Source organism: Choloepus didactylus, chromosome 6 (genome assembly GCF_015220235.1).
Source record: "Choloepus didactylus isolate mChoDid1 chromosome 6, mChoDid1.pri, whole genome shotgun sequence".
NCBI classification, from domain to species: domain Eukaryota; kingdom Metazoa; phylum Chordata; class Mammalia; order Pilosa; family Megalonychidae; genus Choloepus; species Choloepus didactylus.
This window is the reverse complement of record NC_051312.1, coordinates 14,194,035-14,210,670: the sequence shown is the minus strand read 5'-3', so window position 1 is coordinate 14,210,670 and position 16,636 is coordinate 14,194,035. Positions and strand designations below refer to the sequence as shown.

The following is a 16,636-nucleotide window of genomic DNA, read 5'->3' as shown; positions in this document are numbered from 1 at the left end:
CAAGGTAAGGCATCAACAATACGGTACCTTCACTGGAGAAAGGCCACCGGCGTCCAGAAAACCTCTGTTAGCTGGGAAGGCACGTGGCTGGCATCTGCTTGCTCCCAGGCTGCATTTCAAAATGGCATTCTCCAAAATGTCTAAGCATCAGCATTAGCAAAAGTCTGCTTTCAACAGCTGTCTCCAAAATGTCTCTCGAAGCTGCAGCAGCTAGCTCCTTCTGCCTGAGCTCTTACAGGGCTCCAGTAAACTAATCAAGACCCACGCTGAATGGGTGGGGCCACACCTCCATGGAAATAATCTAATCAAATGTATTACCCCCCCCCGTTGGGTGGGTCACATCTCCATGGAAATAGCCTAATCCAAAGATTCCAACCTAATCAACACTAATACTTCTACCCCCAAAAGATTGCATTAAAGAACATGGCATTTTGGGGGACATAATACATCCAAACCAGCCCACTATGCATAGGATCTGCCAGCAAGGAGGAGTCGCAACCTTACGTAAGGTCATCACAGACATGACATCCTTTCACCTTTGCCATATCCTGTTGGTTAGACCCAAGTCACAGGGCCCCACCGTGTTCAGAGGGAGAGAATTACACAGGGACTTCAGTGCTGGGGGGCAGGATAATTGGAGCCCATCCTAGAGTCCATCTGCCGTAAGCCCTGAGTTGGCATCACCGCCCCCAAGATGTTAAAATCTCTAATGTGGGAAGGTTTCACTCCCTTCACCAATCCAAGAGTTTCCCCACAGTGTGATCCACAGGCCCACCCAGATGGGAGGCAAGGAGGCCTCCCCCCCTGCCCTCTCTTGAGCTGACCACAGACTTCTTGAAGTCCTGTGGCTTGTTCCCATTTTGCTCACGGATGTCCCCCAGCAACTAGAAGGTGCTGACTCAGCACAGAGCAGATGCAGAATGAACGTGTGCATGGGGCCTGTGCGTTACTGTTTCTAGCACATAGTTTCTCCTCTGTCCAAAATTCCCATGTGGGACCCCAGGCAAGCTATGCACCCGCCTCCCCAAGCCCATGCCTATTCTTAAGCTCCAGGTGCCCAGGGAGCCTAAACACCATGTCCTCCCCGCTAGATGGAGCCCTGGGGACCCTGGCCACCCCCATCCCGACACGAAATAGCCCGTCTGGAGGACCCAGCACCCAGTGCATCTGAGAAAGCTCCACTCACGCTCCACAGAACTCACGCAGCTCCAGGAGCTTTGCCCCAGCCTGCCACCTTCGCCACCCCTGCCATGCGGGATCCAGGAGATTTTATTCATGGTTCCCAAGGGCCAAAATGGAAACAGGGACGATGGGTGGATTTTTCTTTTTCTTTTCTTTTTTCACTACCTTTAATGGTATTACAACATTTTACTTGAAATGAATCAACTCTTTTCTCTCCAAGTTTCCTCCCATGAGCGGAGCCCAGGACCCAATATTCCTTTCTCTCCTACCACATACTCGTCACTGACCTGAGTGCTTCCATTGTTGTAAAGACAGGTTTATTGGATAGAATTTTTTTGGGTAAAATTTACCTTTCCGGTGTATAATCTAGATAGAGGGTGTTTCTAGCGCCCCCAATAGTTCTCCCAGGCCACTTTGTAGACAGTCTTTTCCTCTAGCCCCAGCCCCAGGAAATCACTGCTCTCTTTTCTGTCCCCATTACTTTGTCCTCTCCAAAACATCTATAAATGGAGACACCTGATGTAGCCTTTTGACTCTGGCCTCTTTCGCTCAGCGTAAGCGTAACAACCCATGTTGTTTCATGTTCTCTTTATCACCGACTAGTGCTCCTTGGTGTGGATGCACCACCATTTTGTTTATCCAGCAACCAGTTGAAGGTCATTAGTGTTGTTTCCACTCTTTGGCAATTATGAGTTGCCAAAGCTGCTATAAATGCTGTGTACTGGTCTTTGGGTAGACATGTTTTCCTTGCCCATGGGTAAATACCAGGAGCGAGATTGCTGGGTCAAATGGTAAGTGCCTACTTAACTGTAAAAGAAACGGCTAATCTCTTTTCCAATATCACTGTGCAATCTTGCTTTCCCACCAACAATGCAGGTAAGTGCCAACTGCTCCACAGCCTTGTCAGCACCTGGTGTTGACAGGTGTTTTAATTGTAGCCACTAGACACGTGTAGCAGCTAACACTTCACCTCTAATTTGCCTAGCAAGCCTATGAAATTGGTGATACTGTTGCCCCCATTTTACAGAGGAGGAAACTGAGTCTCAGAAAGACTGGATCACTAGCCCCAGATCTTACAGCTATTAAGGGACAGGGTTGGAATTCAAACCAGACCCTGGAGTCTAGGCTCTTCAGAAAATTCTTCTGGGGCCCCAGCAAACTCTCAGTCAATGGTGTAATGGAGAAGGCAGGGAGAGTAGCGGAGACCTGGGTTCAAGGTCTCAGTCACTCATCCGTGTGGCCTTGGTCAAGTGGCACGACCTCTCGGTTTCCTCATCTATAAAAGGAGGATAACATTATTTACCACCCAGAGCTAAGTGTGGGTGATCAATGCCTCTAAGCACTTCCCTTTCCCCTCACTACCGAGGAAGAGAAACCCACAAACAACATTCTATAGAAGTTACCAGAAGGACTGGCAAATGGCAAAAGGAGCTAATTACTGACTCCTGACCCTACTGGAACCCACATTCCCAAGCCGCTCTTAATTAAGCCAAGCTTGCATTTATATAATTTTTAAAAAGAAAACTGTGGTGAGCCCTTCCCTGCCCCATATAATTCATGGCGGGAGATAACAATCAATAAAACCCAAATAATTTTCTTCAGGGTTCCTTCTCCACATCTGAGCCCTGAGGGTTCCTTGATTCACCCTGCTACCCTCCAACCCCATTTCCTCTCATGTGCAAGTCAGAAATGATGCACAAAAGACTGTCTTTCTTTTTTAAGTTATTGTGAAAGGTTTCATATTTGTACAACATATACAAAGTATAAAGAATAATAAGGAAAACACATGTACCCACTGCCTAGCGTAAGACACTACATTATCATTCATACTTTGGAAGACTCCAGTGAGCCCCCTGCCCCCCGCCTGGGCCCCCAGGGCTTAACCAGTCCAGCTTCAGGACCAGTAACTCCTCCAGCGGTATGGTGGGATCCACCCAAAGGTGAGAGGGCAGATCAAAGGTTCCAGAGGGGAGGAAAAGAGAGGGCAGAAGGGGCAGGCACCAAAACATGGGAAAGTGGAAAATATAGGGATAGAACTCACACCCATTTGAGAGCACAAAGATATTTTAATGGGTGACTTTAAAATGTAAATGTGCTTCATACAAGCCACCACTGGACCTGTACTTTATCTACACTGCCCACCCCTCCAAACTCACCCAGGGGACATGAGAGGGGAGGCTTTTATAAAATCTGTAGCTCCAGATTCTGGAAAAATCAGGATTGGCCTAAGGCATCTGATTTCAGAACAAGACCCTCAGGTAGGGCTCTACCTACCTGGTGCCCCCAAATATCTCATGCATGCAATTCCTGAATCCACTCTGCCCACTGAAAAAAATCCCACAAAGTAGAGAATCCTTTGGGTTCATCCTTGCTCCAGTTTGCTAAAGCTGCCATTATGCAAAATACTAGAAACGGATGGCTCTTATAAAGGGGATTTATTAGGTTACAAATTTACAGTTCTATGGCCATAAAAGTGTCCAAACTAAGGCATCAACAAGAGGATACCTTCACCAGAGAACAGCCAATGGCATCCAGAACACCTCTGTCAGCTGGGAAGACACATGGCTGGTGTCTGCTGGTCCTTTGCTCCTGGGTTCTGGTTTCAAAATGGCTTTCTCCAGAGTCCAGATTTCAACTAGAGATATGAATGAAGCAGATCTGGTTAGGACTAGAGCAAATTGGGCCAAAGGGTAAAGGATAATACTGACTGTGTTTTAAAACTTCAACTTCAGTGTGAGACCAAGGGAAGAGATGTTTATTTGGTGCAGAATCTATATATTCTAAACAATTTAATTTGTACAGTCAGGTTGTTCAACACTATAATTACATAGAACTTTGAATAGGAAGTGAGATATGGTAGGTCAGTACAGGTTAGTGTGAAATAGCAACACATCCCAAAGTAATTAGGGAAGAGAATAAAAGTATATCTGCAGGGCCCACCTGAAGAGCTGGGGGAGAATGGAGAAGTGTTGGGCTTCCTCACCTGGATTGTTGCTGATGTTCTCACAAACATTGAGGACTGACAGTTTGGTATGCCGAGCCCTCTATCTTGGGGCTTGCCCTTAAGAAGCTCGTTACTGCAAAGGAGAGGCTAAACTTGCTTATAATTGTGCCTAAGTGTCTCCCCCTGAGTGCCTCTTTGTTGCTCAGATGTGGCCCTCTCTCTTTAGCTAAGCCAACTCGGCAGGTGAACTCGCTGCCCTCCCCCCTACATGAGACCTGACTCCCAGGGGTGTAAATCTCCCTGGCAATGCAGGATATGACTCCCAGGGATGACCCTGGACCTGGCATCATGGGATTGAGAACATCTTCTTGACCAAAAGGGGGATGCAAAATGAAACAAAATGAAGTTTCAGTGGCTGAGAGATTTCAAATGGAGTCAAGATGTCACTCTGGTGGGCATTCTTATTCACTATATAGATATCCCTTTTTAGGTTTTAATGTATTGGAATAACTAGAAGTAAACATCTGAAACTATCAAACTCCAACCCAGTAGCCTTGACTCTTGAAGACTATGTATAACTTGTATAACTATGTAGCTTACAAGAGGTGACAGACTGTGAAAACCTTGTGGATCACACTCCCATATCCAGTGTTTGAATGGATGAGTAGAAAAATGGAGACAAAAACTAAATGAAAAATAGGGTGAGATGGGGGGAATGATTTGGGTGTTCTTTTTTACTTTTATTTTTTATTCTTATTTTTATTCTTTCTGGTGTAAGGAAAATGTTCAAAAATAGATTGGGGTGATGAATGCACAACTATATGATGGTGCTGTGAACAGTTGATTGTGCACCAGGGGTGACTGTATGGTATGTGAATATATCTCAGTAAAACTGACTTAAAAAAAAAAAAGGCTTTCTCCAAAATGTCTCTGGGCTTCTGTCTCTCTTAGCTTCTCTCTCTCCGGTGCATCCTTGCTTGTTCTCCCAGGACGTTTGTCTCTAAGCATCTGGGTGTCCTCTCTTAGCTTCTCCAGGGCAAACTCTGGGCTTCATCTCTTAGCTTAGCATCTCCAAACGTCTTTCTGTCTGTATCTCTAAGCGTCTGGTTCTGTGTCAGCCCCTGAGCTCTCTTAAGGACTCCAGTAAACTAATCAAGACCCACCTTGAATGGGCAGAGTCACACCTCCATGGAAAAAACCTAATCAAAAGATCTCACCCATAAGAAGTCTGCCCCCACAAGATTGCATTAAAGAACATAGTCTTTCCTGGGGTACATAACAGCTTCAAACCAGCACAGTCATCATCCTCTTTAAAGATACTATTTTGAAGTCATTCACACACTAGTATGAATTTGTTTGCCAAGATTGCTTTGCTCCATTGCAGTTGATTTCTGCCAAGTTTCAAGCACAGAGCACCCGGAGGAGTCAGACCCAGGTGGGATCTCAAAGGCACAGGCATGAAGCAGCCTTAGAAGGTGGGAGAGAGGCAACAGGAAGCGAAGGGGTGCAGAAAGAGAGCAGTGCAGATTCCAAAGACAAATCTCGCCTGTTTCCAGTTTGCTCTCTCCAGGAAAGGAAGGCAGCAAACTTGCACTGGCTGCATTCTTCTCCCCTGTACGATGTTCACCTCTTTCCCAGGATCAGCCCAATCACCACCAGAAGCAAGCAGATAATAAGGTCTGTGTGCTAATTAGACACCCAACATCCCTCTCTAATGACAGTCCTGTGGGGAAATGCATCCTGAAGCTCAAACAACTGACCTACTGATATGCTCAGGGTTAGCAGCTACAGTAGCACATCTCTAAGCTAAGAGAAGTTGGGGAGCTGCCCTTGAAGAACCCCAGCCCTCTCTGACCCACTGGGACACATCAAGGTACACCGAGTTGTGTTAAATGCATTTTAGCCCAATTTCATCAAAATATTCAGCTTGTAAAGTTTGAGTGCGAGACCTTTGCGTGATTTAGGAACAGGCCACCCCTCAATCCCTCTCTCTGCGGTCCATCCCAACCGTGCGATGTGGCCACGATGTGGAAAGCCACCCAACTGGAAACTTCCCAGAACCTGGCTAAGGGGTGGGGACAATCTTATCAAGATTTTTTCCATTTGCGGTTAGGGCAATGGGTGACATTTGGAAGCCGATAAGGCCGGTTCACCAGGACTCTGGCTGTATATAAGGAGCAGCTCCTACCTGCAGCTCTACACCTTCCCATCCATCTTTCTTTCTCCGGTGGCTTGCAACCAGAGAGAACCATGAAGTGGCTGCTGCTACTCAGCCTGGTGGCACTCTCGGAGTGCCTGCACAAGTGAGTCGGGGACACGCGGCAGCAAGAACGGTTTTCCCAGGCGCTGGTTCTCAGCCCTCGGCCACCTCTCACCTCGCCGTCTTTCCCCCCACATTTTTCTCCTTCTCTTCTTCCCTCATTCAATGCCTTCCTCTGTTCTTCCAACTAGAGTTTTCCTTTCTTGTCCCTCTTGGGCCCTTTTGTGGTCCACACCCCAGGCCCTCGAGGACAGCCTGGGTTTGATGCCCAGCTCCATCACCAGCCGCCTGAAGGGCTCTGCACGATGTCCCCTCTCAGAGCCTCGGGTCCTTCCTCTGCAAACAGGGAGAAGGACAGCACCTGCCTTGGGAGGTGGCTGTGAGGTTAAATAAAATATTAGCACACGGAGCGCACTTTGCAAGGTGCATTGCTGTGCAAGACGCGGGAGCTTCTCCCCTCTCGGACTTCCTTCTCTTCTCTCTCGGATGGGCCTCCTTTTCCTTCTGGGGCTTCCGCTGCACCCCAGTTGCAGGCTCCTTGCCTACTCATTCTGCCTCCCTCAAACCATCTGCTTGCAAACACTCTGCCACAGGGTCCCCCTCTTCAAAAAGAAGTCCCTGAGGAAGACGCTGATAGAGAATGGCAAGCTGGAGGAGTTCCGGAAGCATCACAAATTCAACCCGGCCAACAAGTACCTCCCCAGCGAGGCGGCCGCCGTGCTGTACTCCCAGGCCCTGGAGAACTATGCGGACGTGAGTGCAGCCAGGCGGCCGTGGGGCGGCACCCAGGGCGGGGCGGCTCCAAGGACCCGGCCCGGAGGAGAGAGGGTGCCCCGGGATCTTGGAGGTCTGGCCAGGGCTCCAGGGTGCCGGTCAATAACTCCCAGAATTGCTCCCTGGCTCTCAGCAGTGCAGGGGTGGGGCAGGAAAAGTCACCCTCAGAGCTGTGGCTCTCGTTCGTTCAATCGATGTTTATTTAGGCTGAGAAACCTGGCAAGACTTAAAGAATGTGCCGGGCCTGGGGGAGACATCTGTGACCAAATTTGGATACAGCCCTTGCCCTTTTGGAGCTCACAGTCTCACAGGGAGAGGAATTTCAATTAGTGAGCCCCCAAACCAGTGACAAGTACCACCAGGATGAGGGCTACAGAGCGAACGGGCTGAGAGTGTGACATGGTGACGTGGGGAGGACTTCCTGGGGCAATGAAGGAGGAGCAGGAGTTACCAAGAGAAAAGGAAGAGGGTCCCAGAGAGCAGAACGGCCGGTGCCAAAGCAGGAGGGAGCACGATGCATTTGAGGAAGGAAGGCCTGTGTGCCTGGAGGACAGCATGGGAGAGAAGTGGCACAAAGTGAGCCCTGGGGCTATGGGTGGGGGACAGATCACAGACTTTAGGGTGGCCGAGAGGCGGGTGGCAGTCTGTAACCTGCTAGTCACTGAATCACCTCAAACAGGGGGTTGACATGGCCAGATTTGGGTGGCAGGAAGCTCCCTCTGAGCCTTCTTTTTGGGGCCCAGTGGCAATGCCCCAGCCGACGTTGTGTTTGGCCAAGGGTAGAAGCAATGCTGTCTGGTGGTTAAGAGCTTGGCCTCTGAATTCGCCTAACCCTAGAGCAAAGCCAGCTCTAATGCATCCGAGCCATGGTGGCCCTGGGCAGGTCATTTAAATTCTCTGAGCCTCAGTTTCCTTGCCTGAAAACAGAACTGCTAATATCTCCCATCAGAGGTTCTTGCAAGAAATTAATGTGATAATGTTTTTGGAGTTCTTAGCCCAGGGCCTAGACCCCAGTAAGAGCTCAGTAGACGTTAAGCCCATTTATTCAGTCAACAGGGATTTATGCAGCACCTACTATGTGCCTGAGGTTGAAGTTACAATGGTGAACAAGCAAAGTTCCTAGAGCTTACTTTCTAGAAGGAGAGACAAATAAAAGACCAGTAGACAAATATGTAAGATAATTTCAGGTACCGACAAGTGCCATGCAGAAAAATTAACTAGAGTAAAAGGAAGCAGAGTAATGGGGTGGGGGTGGAGGGGTAATTTTAGATAAAACAGTCAGGGAAGTCTTCCTGGAGGAGGTGACATTTCACTAGCACTCTAAGTGATTGAGGGAAGGGGTCAGTCAGGGAAAGAACTAGGGTAAACATTTTCCAAGTCCAAGGAATAGCAAGTGCAAAGGCCCTGGGATGGGAATGAGCTTGTCATCTTCAAAGAACAGCCAGGAGACCAGTGTGGCTGGAACAGAGGTGACCAGGGGCAAAGGACTGCCAATAAGGATAAAAATAATGTCCATGCCCTTTCTTAAAACCAACTGTAGGCACCTGGGTTTAGAAATAAGATTTCTCAGTGGGTTTCCATCTTCTGATCAACAAAGTAATGAACAAGCATTTAGGCATTTACTCTGCTGGACGCTGTAAGGTCACATCCCTGTCCTCTGAGAAGTCAGGGTCTCTAGGATGGCAAGACTAAGACATACAAGACAGTGGCTGAATGCAGACTCTTATTAGGTGCTAATGGTGCCTAGGAGAAAAGAGTCAGAGGGTAAGCAGAGGAGCAATCTGGGAAGGCTTCAAGGAGGAAGAGAGACCCAAGCTGGGCCTCGAAGGATGGCTCCATCAGACAGGCAGAGGAAGCAAGGAGAACAGCAGAGGAAAAGGCAGGGAGGTGGAATGAAGAAACGACCCAGAAACATGTTGGGGCAGACTGACTCCCCTGCTGGGGGTGTCCCCGATCTGTGACCGGTGCTGTCCTTGCCCGGCAGGTGGAGTACTTCGGCACCATCAGCATCGGAACCCCACCTCAGGAGTTCACCGTCATCTTTGACACCGGCTCCTCCAACCTGTGGGTGCCCTCCGTCTACTGCATCAGCGAAGCCTGCAGTGAGTGCCCCACACTGCCCTGCCACAGCCCCCCTCTGCTTCCCCAGCATCACCTGACCCTGGGGAGCCTGAACACTCATGGGATCCAAATAGGTGCAGATTGCAAGCCTGAGATTCACTCAACAGGATTTACTGAGCACCTATCAGGTGCCAGGCTTAGGTGCTCTGGGGGATAAAGCCCGGAGCAGACAAGGTCTCTGCCTTCAGAGAGTTCACAGGGAGGCAGAGAGAAGCTCTCCCAAATAACCACAGCCTGGGGGAGAGAGTGGGGGGCCCCATGGAAGATAAAGCCAAAGGGCCGTGGGACAGCCAGCTGGGAGGGGAGAAAGGGGCTCAAAAGCACCACGAGGGAACCCTAGAGATGAGAAACGATCTTGATGAAAAAAACAAAGCATCCGTCTGCCCATTAAAGAGGATTTAGAAATTGGAAGATGTGGACAGTGTTTCAAGTTCCTTCCTCTCCCAGTTTTGTAGTCTGAGTTTTCATCACAAGGAGATGCCTGTGACATCTGCAGCTTCATAACTGGAAGCCTGGCCGTCCACAGTGGGGCCAGAAGGTGCTCACGGGCAGCCCCAGGTCTGCTCAACTCAGAGTGTGCTTGGGGGTTCCTCAGGAGGGCAGCAGAGTTGGCTGGGGGCCTCCGTCAGTGAGTGGTCCCCATTGGTCCAACAGGATACAAGTGGAACCTGGCCTCTTTGAGGTTCCAAGATCACCCTTCCCCTCCAAAGCCCCCTCCATTGCCATGGTGTCCCATGCCAGGAACACCTCCCTGGTCCATGAGCCTGGCTTGGCATCTGGAGGTTGACAAGGTCACTGCTTGCCTTCGCAGCCAACCACGACCTCTTCGATCCCTCGGAGTCGTCCACCTACCAGTCCACCGATGAGACCATCTCCATCACCTATGGCACCGGCAGCATGACAGGCATCCTGGGATATGACACCGTCCAGGTGTGCACCTGAGGGCTTGCCACCTCCTCCTGCCCAGCCCTGGGCCAGCTTTTGGGGATGTGGGGGACCCCAGTGCATCCCCCAGAACTGGCTCATTTAAGCAATCCAGGTCCCAGGGTTCACAAAAGTAACCTGATTGGGGGTGGGTGGAGACATGGCAGAGATGAAACAGGCATTTTCGGATGAGGCAGCGGTGGGTCCGGAGTGGGGTACCTGGAGCCAGGAGCCACCCTCAGCCCCAGTCAAGCCATGGAAAGGGTGGGCAGATAGAGGGGGGAGCTGAAGGCTCAATTCTCTTGGAGCACCTCCTTCTCTTCCACTTCCCACCCCACTGAGTCTCAAAAGCTCCACGAGCTGCTGCCCCCTCCAGAGCACGGCTGGGGCCGAGAGCCCGGATTTGCCCGGGATCCACTTTGCATCTGTTCATCAGAAACACAAGTGTGTGGTGACCAGATGTCCTGCAGCAAAATCTGACACCAAGCCACAGCCTGTGGCCACCTGGAGATCAGCTGCAAGGATTCTCTCCAACGGAATAACAAGCATTCCAGAGAGACAATCCCTCTCCCCTCCTTCCAGCCTTGTCTACCTGAAGCCTAGTCCTACAGGAAATGGGCCCGGGGCTGGCTGGTGCTCAGCCTTGCTCAGCGAACATGAGCTGACGGGGAACATCTTGGTGCCCCCACTCAGGTTGCAGACATCAGCGACACCAACCAGATCTTCGGCCTGAGCGTGTTAGAGCCCAGCTCCTTCCTGTACTACGCTCCCTTCGATGGCATCCTGGGCCTGGCGTATCCCAGCATCTCATCCTCTGACGCCACACCCGTCTTTGACAACATATGGAACCAGGGTCTGATTTCCGAGGACCTCTTCTCCGTCTACCTGAGCTCGTAAGTTGGGTAGGGAGTGGCCATCCTATCCACCACCACCCCAGAGGTCCCCAACACCTGGCCCAGCAGGGAGGTGGTGGTGCAGAGAGGGTCTTGGAAAGCAAAGGAATTAAAGGATCAATGTCTAAGGCTGGAGAGGTGTATTTTTGGAGAGCAACAGTGCCAAGTGTCTCTCTGACAAACCAGGTTCGCTCTGACTTAGTTTACCAGCATAAGTCTGTGTCACCTTGGCTGACACAACTCGAATGTCATCAGTCATTCGCTCTCCATCACCAGGTGCCCCCAATAGAGGCTGTTTAAAGTGAATCCACTTAAAATAGGGACCAAAATTTCTTAGCAAAAAGTGAAAGGAAAAAAAAAAGATTTGATCTGGAATTACATCCTGAACAACGAAATTAAAAACTGATGAAAAGGAGTTCCTTTTATTATTTCACAAAGTATGGGTTCCACATGTGATGATGAGTTAACACTAAGAATGAACAAAGAATAAATCCAGTGTAGGTTTTGGTTTGGTAGTTTTTCCTGACAAAATGGAGTGGTGGAGTAATAAGATACACGTCACGTCCTTGGCGTTTGCAGTGTGACTGTGGCAAGAAGCATTTTTTTGCAGAAATATTTGAGGATGTGATCAAGCTTCCCAAGAGCCCTTCTTAGTCCCCTGTCCCTCACATCCTTCTCTTTTGAAGCAATTATGTCATCATCCACATATTTCTTCTTCCGTTGTTAACTTTCCAATGCTGCCAGATCATCAGTGGATTGCACGGTGTTGTCAGATGTTTCCAGAAAAGAGGGAGAAGGCAGACAGACGCTGCTGGGTGGGGTCTGTTTTATAAGTGGCCAGTTTGTTGGTGATTGATGTATTGCCATCTCCATTTGCTTCCCTGTCTAACCTGAAACTGCCAGGAATTAGAAAGTGAACACTTCAGTAACGAGAGCCCCTGTAATTTACAGCACGAAGGCCATTTTTTCCTGTGTTTTACCTCTTTGCTGCTAAATATTCCAGTCAGCTCTTAAACATAGTCTGCATTTATGCATACTTAAATATTTCATGTGGGGCCATCTTCTCTCTCCAACAAGACCAGAGTTTCTCCAGCTCAGCACTGTCGGCATCTGGGTCAAAAATTCTCTATGGTGAGGGTGGCAGCCGTCCCGTGCCTCATGGTGGTTTAGCAGCATCCCTGGCTTCTACTCACTAGATGTCAGGGGTATCCCCTCTCCCTGGGGGCAAATTGCCCTGGCTGAGGAATCAGTGAACTGCATTCTAAAGTCCTTAAGAATGAAAGCTGTCATACATTCACCCATGACAACTGGAGTGGGTATCGTAGTGGAAGCCACGCACTTCGGAACCCCTAAGACCTGGGTTCTGATTTCGCTTCAGCCACTCCCTGGCTGTGGGAACTTGGACATGTCACCTCACCTCTCTGAGCTTCAGTTTCCTCATCTGGAAAGTGGAGCAAATAACAATACTGACTACTGCTCAGGCCTTGGTGTAAGGGTTCAAAGGAACAATGTCTGTCACACACTCGGCACAGCTCCTGGCGCTGGTCAGTGCCCAGTAAAGTGTGACTCTTAGGATGCACATAACATAATAGACACTCAGTTACTGCATGTGGAATGAATGCATGAATGAATGAATGATCTCTGATCTTCCCCCATTTTCCACAGCGATGATGAGAGTGGCAGCGTGGTAATCTTCGGTGGCATTGATTCTTCCTACTACACTGGAGACCTGACCTGGATCCCTGTTTCTTCTGAGGGTTACTGGCAGATCGCCATGGACAGGTGAGGCCACCGTGGATGGGTGACATCCTGGCACAGCCCCATTCTGTTTCTTAATGGACTCGTAGTTAACTAGCCTTCCAGGAGTCCCCCATAATGGTCAGTGCAGGGTAAGGCACTCTGGGAGGAGAAGGGGGTTGTTGGCCAAGCCAGAGAGACCCCCAGAAAGGCACCTCGTGAAGGAGGGTGGCTTCCCGGGCACCTGGACACTCTGCAAGGACGAGATGGCCACTCTCCTTCCGGTCAGGAAGGCAGCACCGTCAAGCAGCATCCCGGGGAAAGCTAAGGCGCCCGCCTGCCCTCACATCTCAGCACGTTCAGTCTAGGGCAAAGGACAAGTGGTTGAGTAGTTGTTTAGGGTCACCCCTTCCCAGCCTCCCCTTCGCGGCCTGCCCCTTGCCCCTGTCCAGCCTGCTGATCCCCCTGCCGGGCTGCCAGAGTGACCAGTTGTCCTGGTTTGCCCTGAACTGAGCGGTTCACTGGGATGCAAGACTTGCAGCACTGAAACCGGGACGAGTTGGTCCCCCATCTCTGCCCCACCACGCTGAGACTTCATCAATTCCTCCAACCCCGCCCTGCTCTCTTGTCTCCATCACTCCCTTCTGCCTGCGAAGCCCTTCTCCAGCTCTCACCTCCCCAGCTCCCAAGCAACCTTTGGTCTCTGCTTCTCTGAGCAGCCTTTCCTTGCCACTCCCTCCCCGACACCCAGCTGGATTATGTTTCTATTTCCCCAGCTAAGGGCCCCACTCATCCGGCTCTTCCTCTGAAATCACTTGTCTCTCCAGCTAGACTGTGAGCTCCCTGCAGCCAGAAACTCTGTGGCTCCACCTTTTCTACCTTTGCATCTCCCATGCCTGGCTTGGAGGGGGCATTCAATAAATATTTGTTAAATAATCGTGTGCATGGATGTATGAACGAGTGGGAGAAACTGTGAAACCGTATGGGTCTCCTGGTTCCTCCTTGGGGAGACGTACCCCCTGGAAGCTCAGGGGACCCTCACCTGCACCTCGCCCTCAGCGTCACCATGAATGGAAAGACCATCGCTTGCTCCGGGGGCTGCCAGGCCATCGTGGACACCGGGACCTCTCTGCTGGCCGGCCCAGTCAGTGCCATCACCAACATCCAGAGCGACATCGGAGCCAGCGAGAACTCCGACGACGAGGCAAGTGCGGCCCTGCCTGCCCTTGCCTAGACCCGCGTGGTGGACCCACTGTTGGGAAGGAAGGAAAGCCCTTCCAACCCTCCCGCCTCTCGCTCTTTCCAGATGGTGGTCAGTTGCTCGGCCATCGACAGCCTGCCTGACATCGTCTTCACCATCAATGGCGTGAAGTTCCCTCTGCCTGCCAGCGCCTACATCCTGCAGGTAAGGGGGCCCTGGGCCACCCACCGAGATGTGCCCACGTGGGATGTAGCCATATATCCCCCCATCTGCATGAGGGAAAGGGCACTTCTCCAGGATGAAGCCGAGAGGCACATCAACACCTGCTCTCCAGCCTCCAGAGGAAAAAGATATAGTAAAACTAAATGCATGGATGAGAATTTGGGTGCAGCCACCCCCTACACACACACACCTCCAAGGGCAAAAAGCAAGGCAAGGATGAGGATTTCACGTGGGACACCTGGGGGTCTGATCCCTGGATCTCAGTGACCTGCTGCACTCCCAACCTCGCGGAGCCTGTTTCCTCTTCCATAAACCAGAGATGACAGCTTTCCCCAACCACACAGTGTGGTTGGGGCATCAGAGCTACAAAGGGTCGGGCAAATGGAAGTCCTAACTCCCGCAGGGTTGGGGCTTAAGACACTCTGAGTAACAAATCATTAGTCAAAACAGGCACAGGAAAACTCTTCACCTTCTATTGCAAAACCAGGTGGAATATTAGTTCGTTATTCAGCAAGAAGCAAGAGGCTCTGATTTAATTAGCAGATGGAGGAGGCCTGAGCTATGGGGAGTTGTCAAAGCTCCCCAGGTGGTTCCAACGCACAGCCAAGGCTTCAGCCAGGTGACCTAGTGAATGAAACGGACTAACAGCTGATCTGGTTGCCACTGGATGGGCTCTGGATAATGAGAAAAAGCTGTGTTAGCAGGGTTTCCAAACTCCTTCCCCACGGCTGAGTTCTCCCCAAGCCCCTGAGCTCCAACGCTGATGTTGGGCTCTGTGTATCTGCCAGAAACACCGGATAATGTCCAGTCACCCCTGCAGTGAACAGCTTAGACAGACGGACCCCAGGCCAAGAACAGCCAAGCCCCCAGACAAAGCTAGCAGGCACTTCCTTGCAAGTGCCTTGCAGCCAGACTCTAGCGACTGGCGGTTTTTCGTGTTTTTTTTTTTTCCCTAAGCACCTGAAACTGTTATAAGTGTGGGTCCCATCTCCGGTTTTATTCTCCTTTTCTCCAGGAGGACGACGAATGCATCAGCGGCTTTGAGGGCATGGACCTCTCCACTTCCTCCGGAGATCTCTGGATCCTGGGCGACGTCTTCATCCGCCGGTACTATGTCGTCTTCGACAGGGCGAACAATCGGGTCGGCCTGGCCCCCGTGGCTTGAGCCTGAGGCTTTCCAGCCGCTTTCCAGGAAGATCTGGCCTCAGTTCTGTGCCCCTTCTAGCTGCATATAATTCTCCTGATTGTCCTTCCTATGGGATCATGATGTGGATCCTTGTCCCTGTTCCCTATCCCACCAATAATGTAGCATTAAAATATAACCTGCCGAAACATGTTTCATGGAGTTGCTTCTCTTCATTGGCGCCTCGCCTTAGGTCCCCGGGGTCAGAACATCGGGGCAGGGGAACGGAAAAGGCCACGTCCACTTGGACAACACCTTAAAGAGTGACCCTGACAGCAGACACTTCATAATAGAGCTGGGAAGAGGAGTGGGCCTCGGGAGGTCCTGCTGGGAGCTGCCTGGGAACACTTAGGGGTGAGAAAGGCTGGGCCCATTGTCTCCCCATAGAACAGGCAGTCAAAGCTCTCCATTGAGAAGGTCAACTTCTTATTTCTCCCAAAGCCCCTTCTGGAGAGGTGGCCACTGATGGTGACATTCTTAAATAGGCAGGACGAGGTGGGGTTGTCCATAAAACATGGGCAGGGGTGTGACCGAAGCTGACAGCCACAATCTCTCAGGCTGCTCTTTGTGATTAGTTGGCTGATTGAGGTCGACAGTGGAGGGCCCTGGTGCAAGAGGCTTAAAGGATCTGTTTCCCCATCTGTGATTTAAAGAGGAGGGTTTCCCACGTCTCTGAGTAGAGGTTGTGAGAAAGAGGACTGAGCTTGCTCGTTAGCATACATGCCCTAGAGGGGCAAACAGGAATTATTTAGAACAGTATTCCTCAGAATGGGTTTGGCAGCAAAATGGTCAATGAAAACAAAGTTTCAAGATAAGTATGGAACATGCTACATTCTAGACCCTTCTTGGAGGTTCACAAGGCACATTTCCCCATCAAAGGCTTTGAGAAGTCCTACTGCAAAGCCACCTGATTCACTTTAACTCAGTTTAGCTGGATCCCAGTTCCTCTCTTGCTCATAAACCTATTACAGTCCTGTGCTCCTCAGGACACATTGGAAAACTTCCCACACCTCCTGGCTCTGCCGAGAGCTGCATCTCCAGCTGTCCACTGGAGACACTGGTCCAAGGGCTGGAGTTGGGCCTCCCTGCTAAGATGGAATGATTTGGGGGTTCCCAGATCAAGCCAGCTTTAAAAAACCTCTTACTACATTGCCCCCCACCCCCGATTTGCAATTTATCACTCACAAATAATAAG

At 50.5% G+C, this 16,636-nt stretch overlaps 2 protein-coding genes across 2 annotated transcripts in view; both read left to right on the top strand.

Moving 5' to 3' along the window:
* Positions 1–1,740, top strand: part of LOC119536588 (pregnancy-associated glycoprotein-like) — a 72,453-nt gene extending 70,713 nt beyond the window's left edge. Inside the window, 2 exon segments of the mRNA XM_037839441.1 lie at positions 1,092–1,278; positions 1,736–1,740. Coding sequence (XP_037695369.1) covers positions 1,092–1,278; positions 1,736–1,740 — 192 coding nt within the window.
* A 4,603-nt stretch (positions 1,741–6,343) lies between these two features.
* LOC119536024 (pepsin A-like) lies at positions 6,344–15,423 on the top strand. The gene is made up of 9 exons (XM_037838474.1): positions 6,344–6,429; positions 6,980–7,139; positions 9,145–9,262; positions 10,093–10,211; positions 10,899–11,098; positions 12,764–12,880; positions 13,895–14,039; positions 14,142–14,240; positions 15,274–15,423. Exons 1-9 carry the CDS (start codon positions 6,377–6,379, stop codon positions 15,421–15,423), a joined length of 1,161 nt encoding a protein of 386 aa, XP_037694402.1. The 5' UTR covers positions 6,344–6,376.
* The last annotated feature ends 1,213 nt before the right edge of the window (positions 15,424–16,636 follow it).